Genomic DNA, 20,702 nt, shown 5'->3' with positions numbered 1-20,702 from the left:
CCAGGAAAGGCTGGGCCGGGGACCCCAGACCTGCTAATGACTACCCGTCCCCTTGCCCCGAGTGGCTGGGGACCAGCGTCCTGACTAGGAGTGTCCAACACTGACTGGGGAGGCCCCGGGCCTGCCACTGCATCCTACCCACTTGAGGTCACAGGGCTGGATCCCCACCACTGAGTGCCTGCCCCCAGGATCCTGGGGTCCTTCCCCTTCCAGGCAATAGGCCCAACTAGCTGGCTAGGGGTGGGGGTGAGGGGCTCACACCTGGGTGTCCACGTTCATGTGTGTGTGTGTGTGTGTGTGTGTGTGGCGGGGGGCCTGTGTGTGGCTCCCACTTGATATACCTACTGGCCCACGTTCCATCCCCAGTGTAGGGGAAGGGGCAGGAAAAAAGGAGAGGAGGCAGGGACGAAAACATTGGATTTTTATTATGTTTCATTACAAAGGATGCAAAGGTACAAAGACAAAAGCGTCCACGCCAGAGAAGATGGGCAGGGGCCGGCCGAGTGCGCCCTGAGCCGCCCGCCCCCACCCACCGTGGGCACCCAACCCACGGCCCACGGACATCCACAGCAGAGTGTACATGCTGGGGGCAGGGGCAGAGCCAGCCTGGGGACAGAGGGAAACAGGTGGAGCAGGGCTTGGACCGGCAGGTTTGCATATATCAGTGGTGCCGCCCAGCCCCTTGGGGGGCAGTTTCCTATGGGGGGGGGCACAGCGGGGCCAGTGGACCTTGGCTGCCAAAGCCCTCCCTCTCAGGGACTGGTGGCAAAGGCCACAGCTGTGTCCACTTGTCCCGAGTGGACAAGAGGTCAGAAGTGATGGGCTAGGATGGGCTGGACATTGATTGGCCCCAGAGTCCAGAGCCCTGCGAGATGGGGGCAACACCACGCCCTGCATGTGCCACATGTCCCTGGCATCTTGGGACGGGGTGTTGAGGGCTGGCCAAGAGGGCAGGTGGAAAGAACTATTTGGAGCCAGCATCACTCTGATGTCCAGACCTTAGCCCCCACCCTGTCGGGGAGGACCCTGAGGCCCGAGACCCATGGGTCTGAGTCAGTGACAAGAGGGAAACTGAGGCCCAGGTCACGAGGGTCTTTTTCTCACCGCCGCCCCACCCGCACCCCCACCCCCCGCCAATGCCTTTGAAGAGCATCCCGGCGCCCAGGCCTGGGGATACAGGTTGCCCCATCTCCCTCTCCTGGGAGTGGCCACTTTGGAGAGAATGTGTCTGTGGCCAGTTGCCTGTGGCTAAGGGATATGAAAGGGCACTGAGCCCCACCCAACCAGGAACCTTGGAGGCCAAAGGCCAAGAGAAACCAAGGAGAGTCAGCTCAGGCTGAGATGGTAGGGCAGGGCCTGATGGAGGAGTGTACCAGGAACCCCTAGTCACACACTATGAGGCCCCCAGAAGGTGGAGGCACAGGTTCCAAGGAGAACGGGAGCAGAAACAGACCTAGCTGCCCACTCACCCCGGGCAGGCCTCCAGCAGTGGGGGGAGGCACACAGTCCTCCCCACAGTTCTGCAAGCCAAGTGGGAAGGGCTCAGGGGGCCACAGCTCCCTCTCCTGGAGCATCACCTGAAGGGGTGATGGGTCAAGACCAGGGGCACCGGATACCCTTGACCTTGTGGCCCCCCTACCCTACCCCCACAATGAGAGCCCCTGTGGCCTCTACCTACAGGTCCATCAGAACCCAGTGAGGGTGGTGGGTGCAGGTGCTGCTTTGTCAGGACTGGGGGTGGGGAGTGGAGGGCTCCCCAATAACCGCCAGGCCTTACCACACCCAGACTGTACCTAGGAGTGGGGATGCTTTCTTTGGAAATGCAGAAAACCCAGAATCCAGATGGGGCTGGGAGTTTGGAAGGATGCTTGGTTATGAACCAGCTCAGGGTCGGCTGAGATGTGGAGGTCTGGGGAGGGGGCACGTTCCCATGTGTCCTCGGCTGCCCTGGGGGCCCCTCTAAGGATAGTCCCTCATGGGGGCTCATTGGGCCCAGGATGCTGGACGGTGGGGAAGGCAGTCTCTACTGCTTGAGCCCCACTCAGCCCCCCAAAGACCCGGCGCCTGCTCCCATCCTGACCGGGCCACAGCTAGCACCTGGCATACAGCTCAAAAACTGGACACCCACCGCTGGACATACGGATGGACACAGAGCCTCTCACCCTCCATGTGGGGGTCTCAGAGTGTTCGATGTCCGTTCTCATCTGCCCCACTATGACACACGGGCCTCACCACAGGGCCCACTTGGCTAGGCATCCTCCGGGGAGCTCAGCCACCCAAAGAAATCATGCCAAACACACAGACATCAGAACCCTCCTTTCCCAGCCCCCCAAAAGCCACAAGTAGACAAGAGCAGAAAGAGGCTGCAAAGGCCAGCCTGAGTGTCTCGGGACCCCTGTGCTCAGTGCACACCCTTGGGGCAGGCAGGTGGCTCAGAAGCCAGCAGGGAGGTCTGGGTGGAGGTGCTGCTGGGGAAAGGCCCCAAACACACACGGCTGCCCTCCCCTTAGGCCTTGCTAGTCCCAGGGAGTCCTATGGACAGCAATGGCAGGGGGGACTGGACCCACCACAATTAGGGCTCCTTCTCTGGCTTATCCCCCACAGGAGAGTGTAGACAGTTTTTGGATACTGTCAGCTGTGGCCCCTAAATTTCGCTAAAGGGTCAGCTTGCCCCCTGAGCTTTCCACTGAGGGTCTCAGGGCCTCTTGCCCCAAGGGGCCGCCCCACCCCACCCCCACCGCTTCCTGCCCAGAAGTATGTCAGAAGGAAGCAGGGCATGTGAGGAGAATGGCGGGGGTGGGGGGAATGCGGGATGCCCCCGAAGAGTGCTGCCTGTTTTCTCCCTGGTAAGGACATAGCGGGGAAGGAGGTTGGCATGGGTACCTGTGACAGGGAACACGATCCCGACAAGACCCCTTCTCCTCCCCCACATCAGCCCTGGACACTGCGTGTGGGGGGTGACTTTGATGGGTGGTGGCATAAACCCTCTTCTCTGAAGGACACAGAGAGGGGCTGATCCCGGGCTCTACTTTGGCCCACAAGCCTCTGTGGGGGTAATAAACTCATTGCCCTGGGGGCTTGGAGGACAGAGGGTAAACTGAGGCAGGTGGGAACACACTGTTCGGTTTGTGTTCCTGGGGCAGAAATTCGCACAGCTGTAGGGGACTGAAATCAGGAGCACTCGGGGGGCAGCAGTGGGGGGACAGACAGGCCTAGCCTCTGACTTCATGTGGGCTGAGCATCCAGGCCTGTCCAGAACGAGCGAGCGAGGACACAGGCGGCGGGGTCTATATACAATATTCAGGGGCCCCGGCCCACCCCTCACGGCGCAGCTCGCCTGAAATCACAGTATTTTCACATCACAAGTTAAAGGGCTGGTTCCCTTAGGCTGTCCTGTTTCAGGAAGTCTTGGCAATTCAAGAATATTTAGTAGAGAAGCAATATTTAAGAAATAAACAAAATCCCCTGTTGCAGACCTCAGGAGGCCTGCCCAGGCCCAGGCAGGGGTATGAACCCTTTGAGGACACAGGGATGCCTGGCCACTGGCTCCTGGCTGGGACCCCCTCCCTGGGAAAACTGCACCTATGCCCCTCATGAGCCGAAGTGGCCATGTAAATACAATGTCACCTGTGCCCCTGGCCAAGAGGATGCTGGAAACAGGCTGCAGGGGTGGACACCCTCCCTCTCCTGCCCATCTGCACTGAGAACTGGGTGCCGGGCAGACAGGAAATACGGGCTGACGAGGCTCCCACATGGGGTCCACGATGCCTTGTTTGAAAATTGCATCCAGGAAGGTTTATAATTTTATTAAGGCCATTTTTTAAAAAGTTCTACATACAAGTCTAATGGTAATCAAACTCTTCTATGTACATGTAGTTTTCTTAAAAAAAAAAAAAAAAAAAAAAAAAAAAAGTCTCACTCTTTGCTCCCAGCCCCTACCTCAGTAAGAGGCTGGGCCCTTGACCTGGACGGACTAACCCCGGACTAACCCCGTGTCCCTTAGCCCAGACGAGGGTATCAGGGGCCAAATGACTGAGGAGGGGGCCTTCTTACACCTGTGGCAGCCCAGTCACTTGGCCACGTGCTAACAGCCCGGCCCAGGAACAAGAGAGATGGATGTCATTAGATCAAATCTGGCTCCCACGGACAGAGGCGAGGGCTCTTGAGACCCAGAGGCAGTGGCTGCGACGCCACAGAGAAGAATCACACCGGGCAGAAGGTGCGGGCCCGGCCTGCAGGCCAAGGAGCCAGCAAGAGCTCAGGATGCGGCTTCGGAGGGACTGCAACAGAAGTTCCTATTTCAAAGCAGCTGACGGGAAACAAAGACAGCCCCGTCACCCCTCCTGGGGCCTGGAGGGTACAGGGACAGCCCCCGGCACGGTGGCCGAGCCCTGATGGTCACCACGGCCTCCGGAGGCACTTCAAGAGGCACCTGGAAACCTCCCGCTACGACAACACTGCTCTTTGCCCCCCGAATCCAGCCCTGCCGGGAGGAACCATGAAAGGGGTAGCTGAAGGGGACGAATGTCAGCTGGCTCTCGGGGTGGGGGGCAAGAGGACAGCCTCATCTTGGGGATGTCAGGACAGAGGGGCTGCAGTTGCCACCAGTCTCGGGGTCTGGGACTAGTCCTCCCTGAAGACCAGCGGGCACCTTGAGGATGGCCAGGCAGAGCTGGGTCTCGGAGAGACCCTTAATAAAAGCCGTGGCTCCCTCCTGGAATTCTGCCTCTCACGCGGCTGGAGCGGAGGCACCTCTAGCCACCTCAAGCTTCTGCCAGAGAGCCTACGAGGCCCAATCCGCCCTCACTCAGCCCTTCCGTTTTGAGATAATGTGGGCCTTAGCTAAAACGGCCAGAGACACAGCTCAGATCCGGGCAGGCAGCAGACTGCTTCCAGTTAGCTTAAAAAATATATAACATGGGATTTCTGGAATAAAAACATGCTCTCAGGCAAGTATTGGATCAAAAGAGTCAGCTACTTGTCTACAACCAAAGTGTAAATACAAACCAAAAGAAACAAACAAACAATAACACAACAAAAATGCCCTGGCCGCCCCCTCCCCACCCCATTCTTTAAATAACAGTGACAGTGACCAAGGTACAGGGAAGAAAAGATGAAAACAGGTTGAGAGATGAAAACAACCCCCAGAAACAACCCCTGCCCCCACATGCATCCCCTGGAAGGCCCTTTCGTCCTGGCCGGGGGCTTCACTTTCAGGGCAAAGGCGGCCACAGAGGGACCTGGCTGGGGGTGGGCAAAGCGGGAGCAAGGGCCCCAGGAAGATTTAGCTGCTTTGCATGCTCTGTTCACACCTTTTATATTCTACCTCCATGGGATGGATTCTAGCATTCTCTGAATGTGCTCAGAAATATAAAAGACAGCAGTCAAAATAGTGTTTATTTCGCTTTGTGTCTGCCCCTCTCTCTGGTGCCTTCTCCCCTTGGCAGGGTGGGGCTGGCTCTCTACCTAACCTCGGGCTGGGGGTGGCGGGCAGGTCGGGGGACCAGGAACGAAGGAAGGCAGTGAGAGCTGGACAACAGTCGGAAAATGCACCTCAGCCCACCGCCGCCGTGGACCACAGCGCCCCCTCCAGGCCGGCGGCCCTCCCCAACACGCTTTCCGCATTTTACAGGGGGACGGCTCATGGCCCAGGGTGGGGGGCGAGAGAGCACGCGCAGGGAGGCTCCGCGGGGGTGACACGCGGCCTCCCAAGGGAGGTGGACAGCTGGGGGGCGGGCGGGTGGGCAGGGGGCGCTTGGCGGCATTGCAAGCTCAGAATCACAAGCTCGGCCGTTTGCGAAGGACGGAGCGCGGCCGTCCCTGGGCTCAGGGAGACGCCGTCGGGACCACTGACCGGCGGGGTGATGGAGCCGGGGGCTGGGCGGCGATGTGCCGGGTGTGCAGCTCACAGACGGTCCATCCGGAAGGTGTCCTCGGTGGCCGGGTCGGCCAGGACCATGTCGGGGTCGTTGAGCATGTGCAGTCCATCCAGGGTCAGGGGGTCAATCTTGAGTTCGTCCAGGGGGAACTGGTTGTCCGAGTCGAAGCTGACATCACCGACCCCGGCCAGTGTGCTGGTCAGTTCTTTAGAGAGGCTGGGAGGGGACTCTCCTGTCACTGGAGCCGGGGGTAGAGGGGGAACACAGGACAAACAAGTCTCAGCGTGGCCCTGGCTCTCTGACCCCACGTCCTGTGCCTCCGTGGCCCCTGTCAATGCTCAGGGAAGAGGGGCTTGGGCCACACCAGGGGTGCTTACGTGGGGGGTTGCCCTCTAGGGGACACTGGCAACGTCTAGGGACATTTTTACTTGTCATGACTAGAGAAGAGGGAATGCTACTGGCATCAGGTGGGTGGAGACCAGGGATGCTGCTCAGCACAGGATGGTCCCACCACCCCAGGGAAAGATCTAGCCCCTCGTTATCAGCAGTGCCAAGGCTGGGAAGCCCTGAGCTAAGAGCCAGGTCAAATGTTTAGTGTGACCTGGCAGGAGCAGGGGCCTTTCCTGCTCTGCCAGGAGGTCTCCTCCACGTACGCCACAGAGAAGCAAACCGGGGTGTGTGTGCACGTGTGTATCAGGGACCCTCCCTGTGGGTTGGGGGGATGTCTGAGTTCTCCCCAGAGAGACCCGGATTCAAACCTAGGCTCTCTCCTCTACTTGCAATGAGACCTTAGGCCTTAGTTTCCCAGTCTGAGACAGGGGTATAAAAGTCCTTCTGGGCTGTTGTGGCCATCACAGGAGCCTGATCCTTCTTTCGAGTCTGAAGCTTCCACCCCCAGAGCATCTCCTGCAGACCACTGCTCACAACCCTGGGGTAGGGAGGAAGCACTAGGCCTCTAGGGGTCCTGGCCACGGACTTCTCCGTCCTGGAGATGTCAGTGGAACCACCAGGGGGTGTCACCCTCAATCCTGAGACAGTCCTGGCTTATAAGGAAATTGCTTCTTTCTTCAATAAAACCCACAATCTACAGGGTGGAGCAGAGGCAGCAAAGGGTCTGGGTTCTATGCCACGTGGAGCAGGGACTTACTCACGTGTGCTATGCATGTCCCTAGGAGCCTGGGCGCTGTGCTCGTTGGGATGCTCATTGCCGTGTGGCCTGCCGCATGTATGTTGGCTGCATGTGACAAGCCCTGCCGTGCAGGGCCCACCCCCTAGTCACCTGCAATCCCACTATTCTCAGCTAATGGGGTTCAGGGACCTGGGGAGCAGATGCGGGGCCGGGTGAGTGACTGGCTCTGTCCTGTTCTTGCTCTGAGCATGGGACGCTGGAAGCCTGGTTCAGGGTCCGGCGTGTGTCCCCCTGGCCTGTCCCACAACCCGGCAACGAGTCAAAGTTGGTGGGGTCTGGCCTCCTCTGGCCCAGTCCTGTCACGACTCATCGTGCAGGGCGGGGGCGCCGTCTCTCCCGGGGATGAGGCCTCTCGCAGCTGCCGGGTCCCCCACTCTGCCCAAGACCCCCGCCCGGGATGCCACACACGTGGCCTCACCTGTGAGGATGATGTTGGGGATGCTGCTATGGCTGGGGTAGCCAAGCTGCTGTGTGTCTGGCAGGCTCCCGTGGCTGCCCGTGAGGCCCATCATGGCCGCCTGCGAGTAGTTGAGCGTCGAGCCCGGGCTGTACAGGCTGCTGGAGCTGATGGCGTTCTCCATCATGTTGAACTGCTCCAGCTGCCAGGGGAAGCACACAGGCGTGAGGCCGGCCCTGCTGAGCCCCTGGCTATTGCCGGCTGGCCTGCCCTGTGGCAGCCGGGACCACCTCCTCTGCAAGACGCCCAGCACCCACGCTCAGACACTCGGGGCTGCTGAGCATGAGATTCTATGCCCAGGGTCTCCCCCTCCGCCCTCTCTGAACCTGCCGAGGCCTGCCTGCACACGGCCCCCTCAGGGCTCACTGGATGGATGGATGGATGGAAGGAAGGAGGGACGGGTGCGTGACCTGCTCCAGGAAGCGGCCAACCCTTCTCATGCCCACACGCCCCAGACCCTGGCCTCCACGCGGAGCCAGCTCTACCTCCCGGCAAACCCACATGCACGGCCCACGCTGAGGCACCGATGCTACAGCCACTGCCTGTCCCTGCCAGTGTTCACCGCCCACCCTTCCTCCCCCTCTGCTGTTGGCCTCATTCTGTGGGCCAGGCACAGATGCCTGGGGAGGCAAAGCCAAGCCACCCCTTCCAAGGCCTGGAGACAGGAGGGAGCCTTAAGAGCGAAGCTCACGCCCGAGGGGCGGGCGGGGTCCGGGTAAGCGTCCGGGTAAGCTGTGGGCGCTGTGACCCGGGCACCCGCTCACCTGGTGGGACAGAGCATTGGCCTGCCTGGCCGCCATCTGCTGCTCATAGTACGAGTCCCCAAACACGCTGCCCAAGGTGGAGGAGTGCTGCAGACAGAAGAGAGGCCTGCTGTCATCACGGTCCCCAAGACCAGGTCGGGGGCTTGCTGGGGCTCAGGCTGGTTGTGCCCACAGGGAGGCCCCTGGAACTTCCTGGAGGATGCTCAGGATAAAGAAGGCTGAGCATCTACCTTAGGCCTCTTGGGAAAGCCCACAACTTCCAGGATGGAGGGGTGCCTGGCTCACTCTGAGCAGAGTGCTCCCCAATCTCAGGATGTTTCTTTCCGCCACCTGCTCCTGGGGGGCCTCAGTACCCCAATAGCCCCCAAAGAGCCATCCCCCATCTCCTCTACTTGAACCCAGGAATGGGTGACCTGGTTTCCATCAGATGGAAGACAGGGGGGCCACAGGGATTGGGAACCCCGCCTGAAGGGTTCCAGAGTAAAATATGTGACCGGGGCCAAGGCAGTAGGTGCTCTGAATTTCAGGATGAGAAGCGTACTTGGCGAACCTTGTCAGGCCCCCAGGGAGACATGGGACATGGTAGCAGGCCATACATGTGGACAGGACAGGCGCACAGAGCCAGATGCTGGCCAAGCGAACATGAGACAGGCACACAGAAAGCCCCGTCTACCTATCTGTCCATGGCTGCCTGCCTGGGGGACCTGAGGACCCATGGGTGGGCAGGCAGCCCAACTCCCATTCTTCCACGGCTAGCCAGGAGACAGGTCTGCTCCCAGCAGAAGAGCAGGGGACTGGGGACCCTCATAGGCAGAAGAGATACCAGAAACAAGAGCTTGGAGCCCCTGCTTATTCCTATGATGCCAGAGAGAGAGAGCAGGATGGAGCCCGGTGGGACATGGACGGGAGGAGGGACAGCCAGTGCATCGTGGCCAGACCTCACATGAGGCACCAGGCCGCAGGAAACAGATCCCCAGCCCGGACACAAGTCTGTTTCCTCATTGGTCAGTGGGCTGAGAGCAGAAAGAAAAACGGCCAATGTGGCAAAAATGCCACCTTTGCCCTAAATATAGCCAGCTTCAGGTTTGGAAAAGGGGGCTGCAAGGTCGTGGATGGGTTTCCCCATAGAAGAAGCAGCAGGTCTGTTCTGGGGTACCTGTTTCCAGCCCCGTGGCTTTGGACCCAAAGAGGCCCAACACAAGCAGGGGACCCAGGCTAAGGTTTAGTTTGTGAGGCTGCCATCAGAGTTTGCCAGAAAGGTCTGCTCAGGATGGAAGGGAGGAGCACAGCACACAGTACCAAAGGCCAGCTGCCTAAGGCCCGAGGTGCAGCCAGACAGACACAATGTCCACTCGAGGCCGGGGAGGTGAGGGGAGGCCCCGGCCCACGGGGCCACTGAGTGCAACCTAGGGATCCAGGTGCAGCATGAAGCCATGCCTGGCGCCGCCCACCCAGCATGGTCTGCCCCCTAGTGGGCCTCTTGGCCATGTCAGGCCCATGTCTGGCTCGGTCCAGGTGACGTGACAGCCCTGACCTCACAGCCACTTGAGCGGCCCACCTCCCTTGCCAGCACCCAGCGGATGGATGGACAGACCAACACACAGACACGGGCTTCACAAGACGGCAACACGCTTTCTGCCGAGGATGGACCAACCCGCCTTGGTCTAGGCAAATCTCTACTGAGAAATCTGCTCCACCCCCGAATTCCTCTCCTGCCTCCTGTACAAAAAGAGACATTATTCAAGGACCAGCCTCAGGAATAGGCCCCACTCACCATTTCCCCTGCCTGGACCAGCTTCTCCCCTCCCTCGGCATCCCATGACGCCACGTGACCAGACTAGACACTTCTCGGGAGCCACCAGGGCTCAGAACCGGTGTCGATGTATCCAGAGCCCACAGATACCAAACTGACCTCTGGCCTGCCCTGAGCTCACTGGTGCCCTCCCCACCTGCCTACGGAGCAGGAAGCTGCACACAGATGGTCCCAGCAGGACCCAGGCCACTGTTGGGTGGTGGGGGAAGGATCCTAGGAGAGCTCCTCCTGCAGCAGATGCAACCATGAGAACAGCCTTTCCTGAACAGGACACCTGCCATCTCAACACACAGGGGCCCATGTGGGCGTACTTCTGAGAGCTGGGGAAATGGGGACAGCGGGCCACACGTCCCCCGGACCAGGGAACTCAACACTGTTCTTGCATGGTCCTGCCTGGTGAGACGGCTCTTCTCCTTCTTTAGGAGGGGAGGAAAATCCTTTCTCTTTTGTGCCCTGGACCAAAAATGAGGCTTCAGGGCCTCGGGCACTGCTAAGAGGCTCCTAGGAGCTTCTCAGCTTGGTGACATTTTGGGGACGGCGTGGTGGGGTCCTAAGGAGGCTCTACAGCCTGGAAATTTCGGGCCCTGATGTCAGCTCTGTGGGCACCTCTTCTCTGGTGCAATGTTGCAGACAGAATTTGGTTATAAGCTGAGAGTTGTGCTAAGGGGACTCCTGAGGAACCCAGATGGGGGTATGTTGCATGTATGTGTGTCACAGGTTGGGGTCCAACCGCGTTGGGGAAAAAACCCAAATCTGATGGATGTGGTCGAGTCCTGCCTGTTGCCTGGGGCAAGCCGCAGTCTCCTCATCTGTGAGATGGGGACATGGACCCCACTCAGAGAAGCTTCCTGTGAGGACACACCCTTCTGTGAGGCAGAGGGAGAAGAGTCTGAGGAGTCAGAGCCCCAGTCACAGGCCAGCCACCGCCTCAGCTGTGCCCCAGAGCAGGTGGAGCCCTCCTCCACTCTGGGGAGCCTCGGGCGGGCAGGCCCGCGTGGGGATGTGTGCACAGGCTGTGGGACCCCGGGGTGACCCTGGCAAGAAGCCTGGGGGTGTGGCCAACACCGAGGTCACGAAGGCAGGCGAGGAGCCCACCGCCTCCAGCTCGGGCTCCGCACCGGCCACAAAGACACGGTGGGAACGTGGCAGCTCCTGAGCCGGGCCTGGTGGGGCGGCGCCTTCTCCTCCCCGCCCCAGCGGAGTGGACGAGATGGGATGGAGCGAGGCACAGATGGTGGGGGACGCGGGGGGGGAGGGGGCGCGAAGCAACGCTGGGGCGCGGGGTGCCGGGAGGGGGGAGGCGGTGTCCCTTACTTGCGGGGAGCTCCCGGGGGAGAAGCCTTGATTGGAGACAGGTGAGGTGGGAGACTGGTTAGCCGGGGAGCCGGCACTAGTGCGGTACTGCTGCAGAGCCGGCGCCTGCGACGACAGACAGGTCAGGACGCGCGAGGGGCCCCGGGCCTGGCTTCCTGGGACTGGCCGTTCCCCGCCGAGCATCCCCCCGAAGACCCCCCGCCCAGCGGGTGAGCACGGTACCAGGAGCACCTGCAAGTGGTGCGGGTCCCTGAGCCCTGTCGGAGCCCGGGGCCTTTCGGGCACATGTCTCCAAACCCAGCTCCCGGAGGCTGGGGGGGGGGGGGGGGGGGCGTGGTCAGAGAACCCAGCTTCACGGAATGGCGCCGGAGGACCGTGGCGGGGGGGGGGGGGCGGAGGGGTCCACCTTAGCTTGGCAGGCTTCAGAGCACCCACACGAACACACACCCGCACCCACATACACACGTGTGCACACAGCCATACCTGTGTACACACAGACACACCCACACGCACGTGGGCAACACAAGGCCCAGGGCCGGGCAGGCAGCCGCCGCCTTCTGCTGCCGACTCTGGGCAACAGCACATCCTGCCCACCTCGAGGGATGGTGGGACCGACAAACAAGGCCATGCGGGGCACACCGCAAGACGTCCGGTACCCGGCAGTCACTACACCGGCACCACTTGGGACGAGCCTGATGCATTTGCTGTCCAGAGACCTCCCAGGGGCGGCCACCTCCTCACCTGAAGGATAGAGGGCCTTAGCTTCTCACCAGGGGCAGGACGGGCTGGGGCAGGACCTGGATTTAGCCCCTGCTCTGGTCCCAGTCCACCCAGGACCTGCTGTGTGCCTCTGGGCAAGCTCCCTGACTTCTCTGGGCCTGTTGTTCACTGAGGCCCGGCTGACCAGCCCAGGGCCCCATAAATGCTCGGTCTCCTCCATTTCCTCAGTGGCCTGTTCTGAGTAGTCTGGAATAGGGGTTGAGCCTGGGAGGGGCACCGGGGTACAATAGGCAAGGTATCAGTGTGGGAGGCGCCAGCACGGTCACTCGGCAATGACCGGTTCGGGCCTTCTCAGAGTTGGAAAGAGGAAACCGTCCAGAGGGATGTTCTCCTTGCTCATTGGAGGCTGCACGAACTCAAGAAAGAGGCAACCAGAGCCCTTGTTGCCCCCAAGGGGCACAAGGCAACAGAGAGCCCTGGGGGTGGAGGGGTAACATCTGTGCACCTGGCCCAGACATCCCTGCCTCCGTTGTCTGCCCAGCTCAAAAGTGAGGCATCACCGCTGGAGGGCGTCAGGGAATGAGGTACTCCAAGCAGGCTCTGCCATCAGAGCTGCCCCCACACCAGCCATGTTTCTGACAAAGAAAAGGCTTGTGCGCATTCTTGTCCGGGGGACCCCTGGGGTTTGCCCTCTGAGGGGTCAGAGCAGCTTGGAAACAGGTCTCTCTTCACCTACCCCACCCAGCTCAGGGGGCCTAGTCTCTGCAGAGCACATCATGTTTTGATGACACTTATCTTGGGGTTGGCAGCCAAGGGCTGAGTGGAGAGGGCTTGCTGTACCCTAAACGTAGTCCCCATTGCTCTAAATATAGTCAAAGATAGCCGAGACCACTCCCTTCCCACCAGGGCAACCAAGGTGAAAGTCTGAACACTCGAGAAGGTTTGGGGGTGCAGAGGTCAAAATCAAGCACCCATTACCCTGAGCCCAGGTCCAGGCAAAGGGTCCCATGGTCTGAGCTGTAGGACCCCAGGCCCCAAGCAGGGAGTCCCATGGTCTAAATTGCACGTCTCTGGCCCAGGGCACTGTGCTGCATGAACCACAGGGCTGGATTCATCCCTTCTCCTCCAAGTTCAACTCTGTCCTCCTAAGTCCCAGCAGTCTGTTCCCCAGGCCCTGAGAGTTCTGTGTCCTCCCTGCCTCCAAGGGAGCCGTTTTTGGATGGGAAGGGTTGAAGTACTGGGCATCAAAGGGTATGGGAGAGGCTTTGCAGTCAGACACAGTATAGTCCATCTTGAGTGAAGTTTGGGACAAATGATCCCTGCTTGTGTCCCAGCTTCCCCATCGGTACAAGGGATGACAACCTTGGCCCGGCAGTGCTTGCTTCAGCCCTGACCCCTGGCCAAGCTGGTCTTGAAGGGGAGCCTTGAGGAGGCTTCAGCCAGACACACCTGAGTCTTTGGGTCTTGGGAGCCCAATGAGGGTCTCCCACAGCCCCTGGGATCCATGAGCCACCCCCCCCCCCCAGCCAGGCCCCACACGACCCCATCTTAGGCTTACCGAGGTGATGTCGATCCCCATTGGCGGCTGGCCCGGGTTCTCTGGGGGGGACTGGGGGAGAGAGGACGGTACCGTGACCGCGAGCGGGGGCAGCTGGGGCCCCCGCGTCAGGCTGGCGCTTGGCATCAGGGGGCCGCCTGGGGGAGGCCGACGGGCACCTGTGGGGGTGGCGGGGGCGGCTGCTGCTGGGACGCAGGTGGTGGTGGTGGAGGGGGCTGTGGCTGTGGCGGTGGTGGCTGCTGGGAGCCCGCCTGGGTGAAGAAGGCGTAGGGCAGCTGCTGCTCCAGAGACAGGGCATCCATGGCCACAGCCTGGGGGAAGAGGAGGGCGTCACGTGGGAGGCCACTGGGCAGAAGAGGCCAGACTATGAGTACCTGGTCCCCAGGGGGGCCCCATGGCCTGGCATGCTCAGCAAAGATGTTATGGATAAACAAAGAGACATCCAGACCTTGGACCCCCTAGAGAGGACAGGCCTTTCCCAGGGCCACAGAGGGTTAGGCTGCACCTGGACAGGACCTGGGCTTCTAATCCAGCTGTTTGTGCCCTGCACCCAAGGAGCCTTTCCTTTGCCACACGCCGAGAGGCGGGCACTACCTTCCATACCCGCTCAGGCTCAGGGCTCCACGCTCCGGCAACCCGGCAGGCAGCCTGTGCCTAGACCACTCTGGGTGATGGAGATGGTGGTGTGGCCACTCAGTAATGATCAGCTCAGGCCTTCTTGGAGTGGAAAGAGAAATTTTTCCTGGTTAGAGGGAAGTTTTCAACATTTGTGAGTCTATATGGACAGTTCCTGGGGCAGGCTGGGGCTCCTGCCCTCTCAGGGAGGTTGGATGTGACCAGGAGCTACAGGATATAACACAGAACAGAAGGCCCAGCCTCTAATAAGTGGCGGTTACATGAACAAAAAACAGTTTCCAGAAAAGGCAGGCAGGTCTAAGGGAGAAGGCACAGGGGTCACAGATCGAGAGACTGAAGACACATTGCCAGAAGCTACCCATGGCTCTGTCTGGATCCTGATCTGAACAAGCAGGCGGGAGACACAGAGGGGAACGGGCTGAGGCCAGGCAGTGGAAGGTATGCCTATCAGTTGTGTTATAGGTAGATAGTGCCATTGAGGTTATGTTAAAAAACAGACAACAAAAATACTACCTATTAGGGATTTAAAAAAAAACAGGCAAAACGGACAAATTCCTGGAAACACACAAACTACCAAAGCTGATCCAAGAAGAAATAGAAAATCTGAATAGACCTATATAGCAAGAAAGGAGATTGAATCAGTCATCAAAAACCTCCCAATAGAAAATATGTGGAAATCACATACCCAATAAAGGGTTAGTATCCAGAATATATAAAGAACTTACAAAATTCAACACCCCAAAACCACACAATCCAATTAAAAAATGGGCAGAAGACATGCATAGACAGTTTTCCAAAGACATACAGATGGAAAAAAGACACATGAAAAGATGCCCAACATCACTCATCATCAGCGAAATGCAAAGATCTATCACCTCGCACCTGTCAGAATGGCTAAAATTAACCACACGAGAAACAACAAGTGTTGGCAAGGATGTAGAGAAAGGGGAATCCTCCTGCACTGATGACAGAAATGAAAACTGGTGCAGCCACTGTAGAGAGCAATATGGAGTTTCCTCAAAAAGTTAAAAATAGAACTAACTACCCTACAATCCAGCAATCCCACTACTAGGTATTTAGCCAAAGGATACACAAATACTAATTCAAAGGGATGCATGCACCCCAGTGTTTACAGCAGCATTATTTACAATAGCCAAATTATGGAAGTGGCCCAAGTATCCATTGATTGATAAATGGATAAAGAAGATGTGGGGGCTCCTCGGTGTCTCAGTGGGTTAAGCATCTGACTCCTGATTTTGGCTCAGGTCATGATCTCACAGTTTGTGGGCTTATGCCCCAAGTCAAGCTCCAGGCTGACAGTGTGGAGCCTGCTTGGGATTCTCTCTCTCTAGAGTCTCTCTCTCTCAAAATAAATTTAAAAACTTAAAAAAAAAAAAAAAAGGAATACTATTCAGTCATAAAAAAGAATGAAATCTTGGGGCACCTGGGTGGCTCAGCTGGATGAGTGGCCAACTCTTAATTTTGACTCAGGTCATGATCCCAGGGTCACAGGATTGAGCCCTGTGATGCTTAGCATGGAGCCTGCTTGGGATTCTCTCCCCCACCCCCAACACCCCGCTCAAGCATCTCTCTCTCTCTCTCAAAAAATGAAATATAAATAAATAAGTAAAAATAAATTTAAAGAAAGAATGAGATCTTGCCATCTGCAATGACACGGATGGAACTAGAGAGTATCACGCTAAGTGAAATAAGTCAGAGAAAGACAAATACCATTTGATTTCACTCATACGTGGGATTTAAGAAACAAAACAAACGAGCAAAGGAAAAAAAGAAGAGAGAGAGAAACCAAGAAACCAAGTGTTAGCCACAGAGAACACACTGATGGTTGCCAGAGGGAAGGCAGATGGGGGGACGGGGGAAATAGGTGATGGGGATGAAGACGTGCACTTGTGATGAGCAGCGGGTGATGTATGGAATGCTGGATCACTGTATCATACACCTCAAACTAATATTACACTGTACGTTACCTACCTGGAATTTAAGTTAAAACTTAAAAAAAAAACCCCTTGGGGCGCCTGAGTGGCGCAGTCGGTTAAGCGTCCGACTTCAGCCAGGTCACGATCTCGCGGTCCGTGAGTTCGAGCCCCGCGTCGGGCTCTGGGCTGATGGCTCAGAGCCTGGAGCCTGTTTCCGATTCTGTGTCTCCCTCTCTCTCTGCCCCTCCCCCGTTCATGCTCTGTCTCTCTCTGTCCCAAAAAATAAATAAACGTTGAAAAAAAAATTAAAAAAATTAAAAATAAAAAAAAACCCTCAAATTTCCCAACAAGGATAGGCTAAGACCCAGGGGCTTTGCTGGTGAATTCTACCAAATATTTAAAGAATCCGCACCAGCGTTTCTCAAATGCTTCCAAAGAAACAAAAGAGGAGGGAATGCTTCCTAATTTAGGGCCATAAAGGCCCTAAATTGACTAAGTAAAAAAGAAAAGAATCAAATTACTGAAACCAGAAACAAAAGTGGGAACATTACGACCAACTTCAAAGAACAGAATTAGGAGTGCTATGAATGATCATATGACAGCACACTGTACAATCTAGATGAAAGAGACCAATTCCTAGACACATATGAGCTACCAAAAAAAGCAGAGGAAACAAAATTATGGTAAACTGAAAAAATAAAAAACCTCTCTAAACATCTCATTTTGGAGAAATTCAACTAGATCCTCAAGAAGGGAAAGTGACATAAAGAAGGACACCCAGTCACACAAATCTGCCCATGACAGCTACAAGAGACTCCAGGCCAGTACTTAATACGTTTTCATGCGCTTGAAATTTTGACAAATAGCCAGAAATGTTGGGAACGTTTGTCTTCAAGGTTCTATAGGCCCCTGGAAGGAGAGGGAGGCTTCCCTGAGGGGCAGAGCAGGCCACGCCTCCCCGCCCCACCCCACCACGCCCTCACACCTGAGTGATGGGTGACAGCTGGGAAAGGGTGGGCGACACCTGCTGGGCCTGCTGTCTCCTTGCCTCTGTGTTCAGGGACAACGGACTGACGCCAGCTGGACGGTGCTGTGGTGAGGAGCCTGGCGTGCTCATTCCTGAAAGGGAGGACAGGAGAGAAGGGTGGGCATGACTCTGGCCTCCAGAGGGCTGCTCACACACCTTGGTCACTGCTGGGAGCAGCCCAGGCACTCAGACAGAATCCATTGTGTCCTAATCACCAAACCCAGGGTGCTCCCCTCCAAGGCCCCGATACCTGTGTAGACTCTGTTCTCTTTCCTGCTCCATCCCCATGCTGGCTAGCACTATCCCACTGATCCTGCCATCCCTCCCAGGGACGTGTCCCACAGGCCCTGCCAATCAGCACTTCCCTGCCTCTGCACCACCACATGATTGGCCCCCAGATGGACATGTGACCAGACTGGCCCAATGAGAGACTGCCCTGGGACTTCTGATGGAACGCCAAGAAGGGAGGTCTGGAGCTGTGTGAGGAGAGCACCATATGGCCGCAAAGGGAAGAGCCAGCTGGAGAATCAGGGGCTGAGGAGAGGCAGCACCTGAGCTCTAGATCCAGCCACAGTGGTGCTTCCTGGTTTGGGGAGATGATCGGTGCCCCTTTTTTTGCCTAAACTGGCTTGGGTTTTGGTTAGCTTCCAGCAAGCTGGTCCTGCCCAGATGCTTCAGTTTCGCCTACAGCTTCATGCTCTCAAAATTGTACCACCCTGTAACGAACTATTCCTTCAGCCAGATCTCCTTTCAGCCCCAGACCTGTGCATCTGGCAGCCCCTCCCCCATCTCATGTCCACAACCTTCTCCTCTCACCTCATGTGCTCTCCGTGCTGGACCATCAGCCCTGCTGGGCTGCCCAACCTAGAAACTCAGTTACTCTCTCTCTACTTCCAACACCCTTGCTCCCGATCGAGCTCCTGTCAGGAGGGCTCCGTGTTGCCCCTTCCGTCACCCTGGCCCCCTCCCCCTGGAATCCCATCCCTGGACGTGCCTGTTGTGAAGGAGCTGAGTGAGGTCAAGTTCAGTATGGAAGCAGTTGGGGCCTGCTGGGTTATCCTGGGGCATGGTGCCAGGGAGAGGCCTCCTGATGCTTGTGGGAGCCCTGGGGGATTGGCTTGATCTCCCAGTCGGTCTCCTTGTCCTTGAGATGGAAACGATAACAGCCACCCTCAAGAGTTCACTGTGAGGCCCTAATGAGGTTGGGAGCAGGCTCTCAAGACAGTCTGCCCTGCAGTCAAGGCCGGTGGTGTAGAAGCCTGACTCACCTGGGGTAGCTGGCCCCATTCTGCCGAGGGCCGTCAGATTAACCTTGTTCCAGCAGGTGAGATGGCAGGTTCACACGCCAGTGTGAATGCGCCCAGCACACACTGAGGGGAGATGACGGGCGGCCTTCTCTCCGCCCAGGGCGGCTGCTCACTGGCTGTGTCATCTGTGCGAGGCAAGCCTGGTCACGCCTGCACTTCCCCTCAGCCGCCCTGGCAGCTCCACTTAGCCGTGCACTGCAGGAGGGCCTGGCAGAGTGCTCCCAAGGCAGAGCCCCGGGTTCCAAGTTATACACAGAACTTGGGCCCCAGAATCAAGCTGCCGCAAACACAGCAGCGTCAAGGGGGGCACGGACAAGAAGCCTGAGCAGGAAGAGTCCGGGAGATGCCTAGTCAGGGAACACAGTCGGGACCACAGGCTGCTCCCTCCTCTTCTCTGAGCATCCACTGCCTCTGACATCCTTCGGGTTGTGAGCACTCAATACCCCGGGAGCAGATGTCAGGGCTCAGTGAGCAGCAGAGGCAAATACCAAGAGAGGGTCAGTGGGGCAACAGGGGCAGGAGGGGCCTGTGGCATACGAACTCGACCCACCACTGCTGGACCTTCTGATTCTTCAAGAGAAGCCAGAAGTCTAGAGTTTTACACACACTCTCCTGATTTTCGGATGTTGATTCAAAGCATCACGCATGCAATCATGGGCCAGACAAAACACACCGGTAGGCTGGATTTGGTGCTTGGGTTGCCAGCCTCTGTCTATCTTGAGTACAAGGGAGTTTTTAATCCTCCACTGGGCTGCAGAGTGAGCTCCTGGTCTCACACTGGGCGGCCACCACCCCAGGAGAGGCCAGTTGGGCTGGGAGGGCGGACGGACGCCTTGCTGTTGAATTCCTTTTGGCAACCTGGATCACCTTTGGGAAAAGGAGTGAGGCCAGCTGGAAGGGAAGTCTGGGGCGGGCAGGGAGAGCTGCCAGGGGAGGGCAGGCCAGGTGGCAGGGGCCCAGCCAGAGGCACGCAAGCCTCGTATGCGGGGCTGGCAGGCCTTGGAGCTGTGCCAGGAAGGAGGACCCGGGCCTGCCCTCCTCCAGGTTCTGGCCAACGACCAGGAAAACGACCTCAGCAAATGTTTAAGAGAACGAGAGGGGCCGCTGTCTCCTTGGAGGCAGAAGCCTCCCATTCTTCCTCGAGGGGCTCACGTTCCAACTGGCGGGTGGGCTGGGGGGGCCATCTCCACGTGTGCCAGGGGCCAGCGGCTCGGCTTGATTTAAAATGCGCCCAGAAAGCGGAGCCCCTGCCAGGCGAGCAGCTAGAGCGGCAGGTTCGCAAACAACCGAACACATGTCAGACATTACTGGGCTGACGCTCCCAGCCAGGCGGGCCAGGGTCTGGGCCCCACGCTCGGGGTCTGCGCTTGTTCCCGCGTCTATGGCTTTCACATGTGTTGTGTTTTCCTGTGCTTGTTTAGACTCGGCATGGGCTGGAGGTGCACAGCTCCTGGGCGGGTGCTGGGGGGCTGCCAAGGACCCTCTGGAGGAGGGGGTGGTGCTCTGGAGGCCACAGCAAGACGTGAGGAGAAAAAGGGGGGCCAGGAAACAGTGGTGCCTACAAAAGGGGGCCCCTCCAGTGTCCCCAGAGCCAACCTGCTGGTTTCTTGCTTTGCATAGGCCTGTGTGGACCCTCCCTGCCCACCCACCTCTCAGGGGGCCATGGGTCTCAGGATCCCCTGAATCTGTTCACTTTGTCCCGGGGGTGGGGGGGACAGTGGAAGCTGACGCCCTCTGCCTAGTGGCTGAGCCTCGGTGGGCACGGGGCCAGGTATGTACACGCAAGAACAGAGCCTCAATGCTCTTAGGCCGGGGTCCTGCCCCGCTTTTCACTGTTCTGGCCTCTATTTCCTAGTCTAGAAACCTACGAACACTTGCACTGTCCTTAACACCCCTCACCTGCCTCTGGTCCTGTCAGCACCAAAGCCCGGAACAACTCCGGCTCAAGTGCCTCTGTTCCCTATAACGTGGGCCAGACAAGTTCACCTGGAAGTCTCTCTACAGTGTTCAGTGGGGCCCTGCCCTGGCACTGGCACCCCTCCTGATAGCCTATTCTCCCTGGGTGGTTAGAAGGGCTGTGGCAAATGTGAATTAGAGCGTG

General features: G+C 58.0%; 1 protein-coding gene across 1 annotated transcript in view; it reads right to left on the bottom strand.

The window, feature by feature from the left end:
• Positions 1–404: 404 nt before the first annotated feature.
• The window catches only part of CRTC1 (CREB regulated transcription coactivator 1), a 76,476-nt gene continuing 56,178 nt past the window's right edge, over positions 405–20,702 (bottom strand). Inside the window, 7 exon segments of the mRNA XM_043587112.1 lie at positions 405–6,117; positions 7,487–7,667; positions 8,290–8,376; positions 11,417–11,521; positions 13,695–13,846; positions 13,849–14,005; positions 17,253–17,386. Coding sequence (XP_043443047.1) covers positions 5,906–6,117; positions 7,487–7,667; positions 8,290–8,376; positions 11,417–11,521; positions 13,695–13,846; positions 13,849–14,005; positions 17,253–17,386 — 1,028 coding nt within the window. The 3' untranslated portion in view covers positions 405–5,905.

The sequence above is a fragment of the Prionailurus bengalensis genome, chromosome A2 (genome assembly GCF_016509475.1).
Source record: "Prionailurus bengalensis isolate Pbe53 chromosome A2, Fcat_Pben_1.1_paternal_pri, whole genome shotgun sequence".
Classification (NCBI taxonomy): Eukaryota; Metazoa; Chordata; class Mammalia; order Carnivora; family Felidae; genus Prionailurus; species Prionailurus bengalensis.
This window is presented reverse-complemented; position numbering and strand designations above follow the sequence as displayed.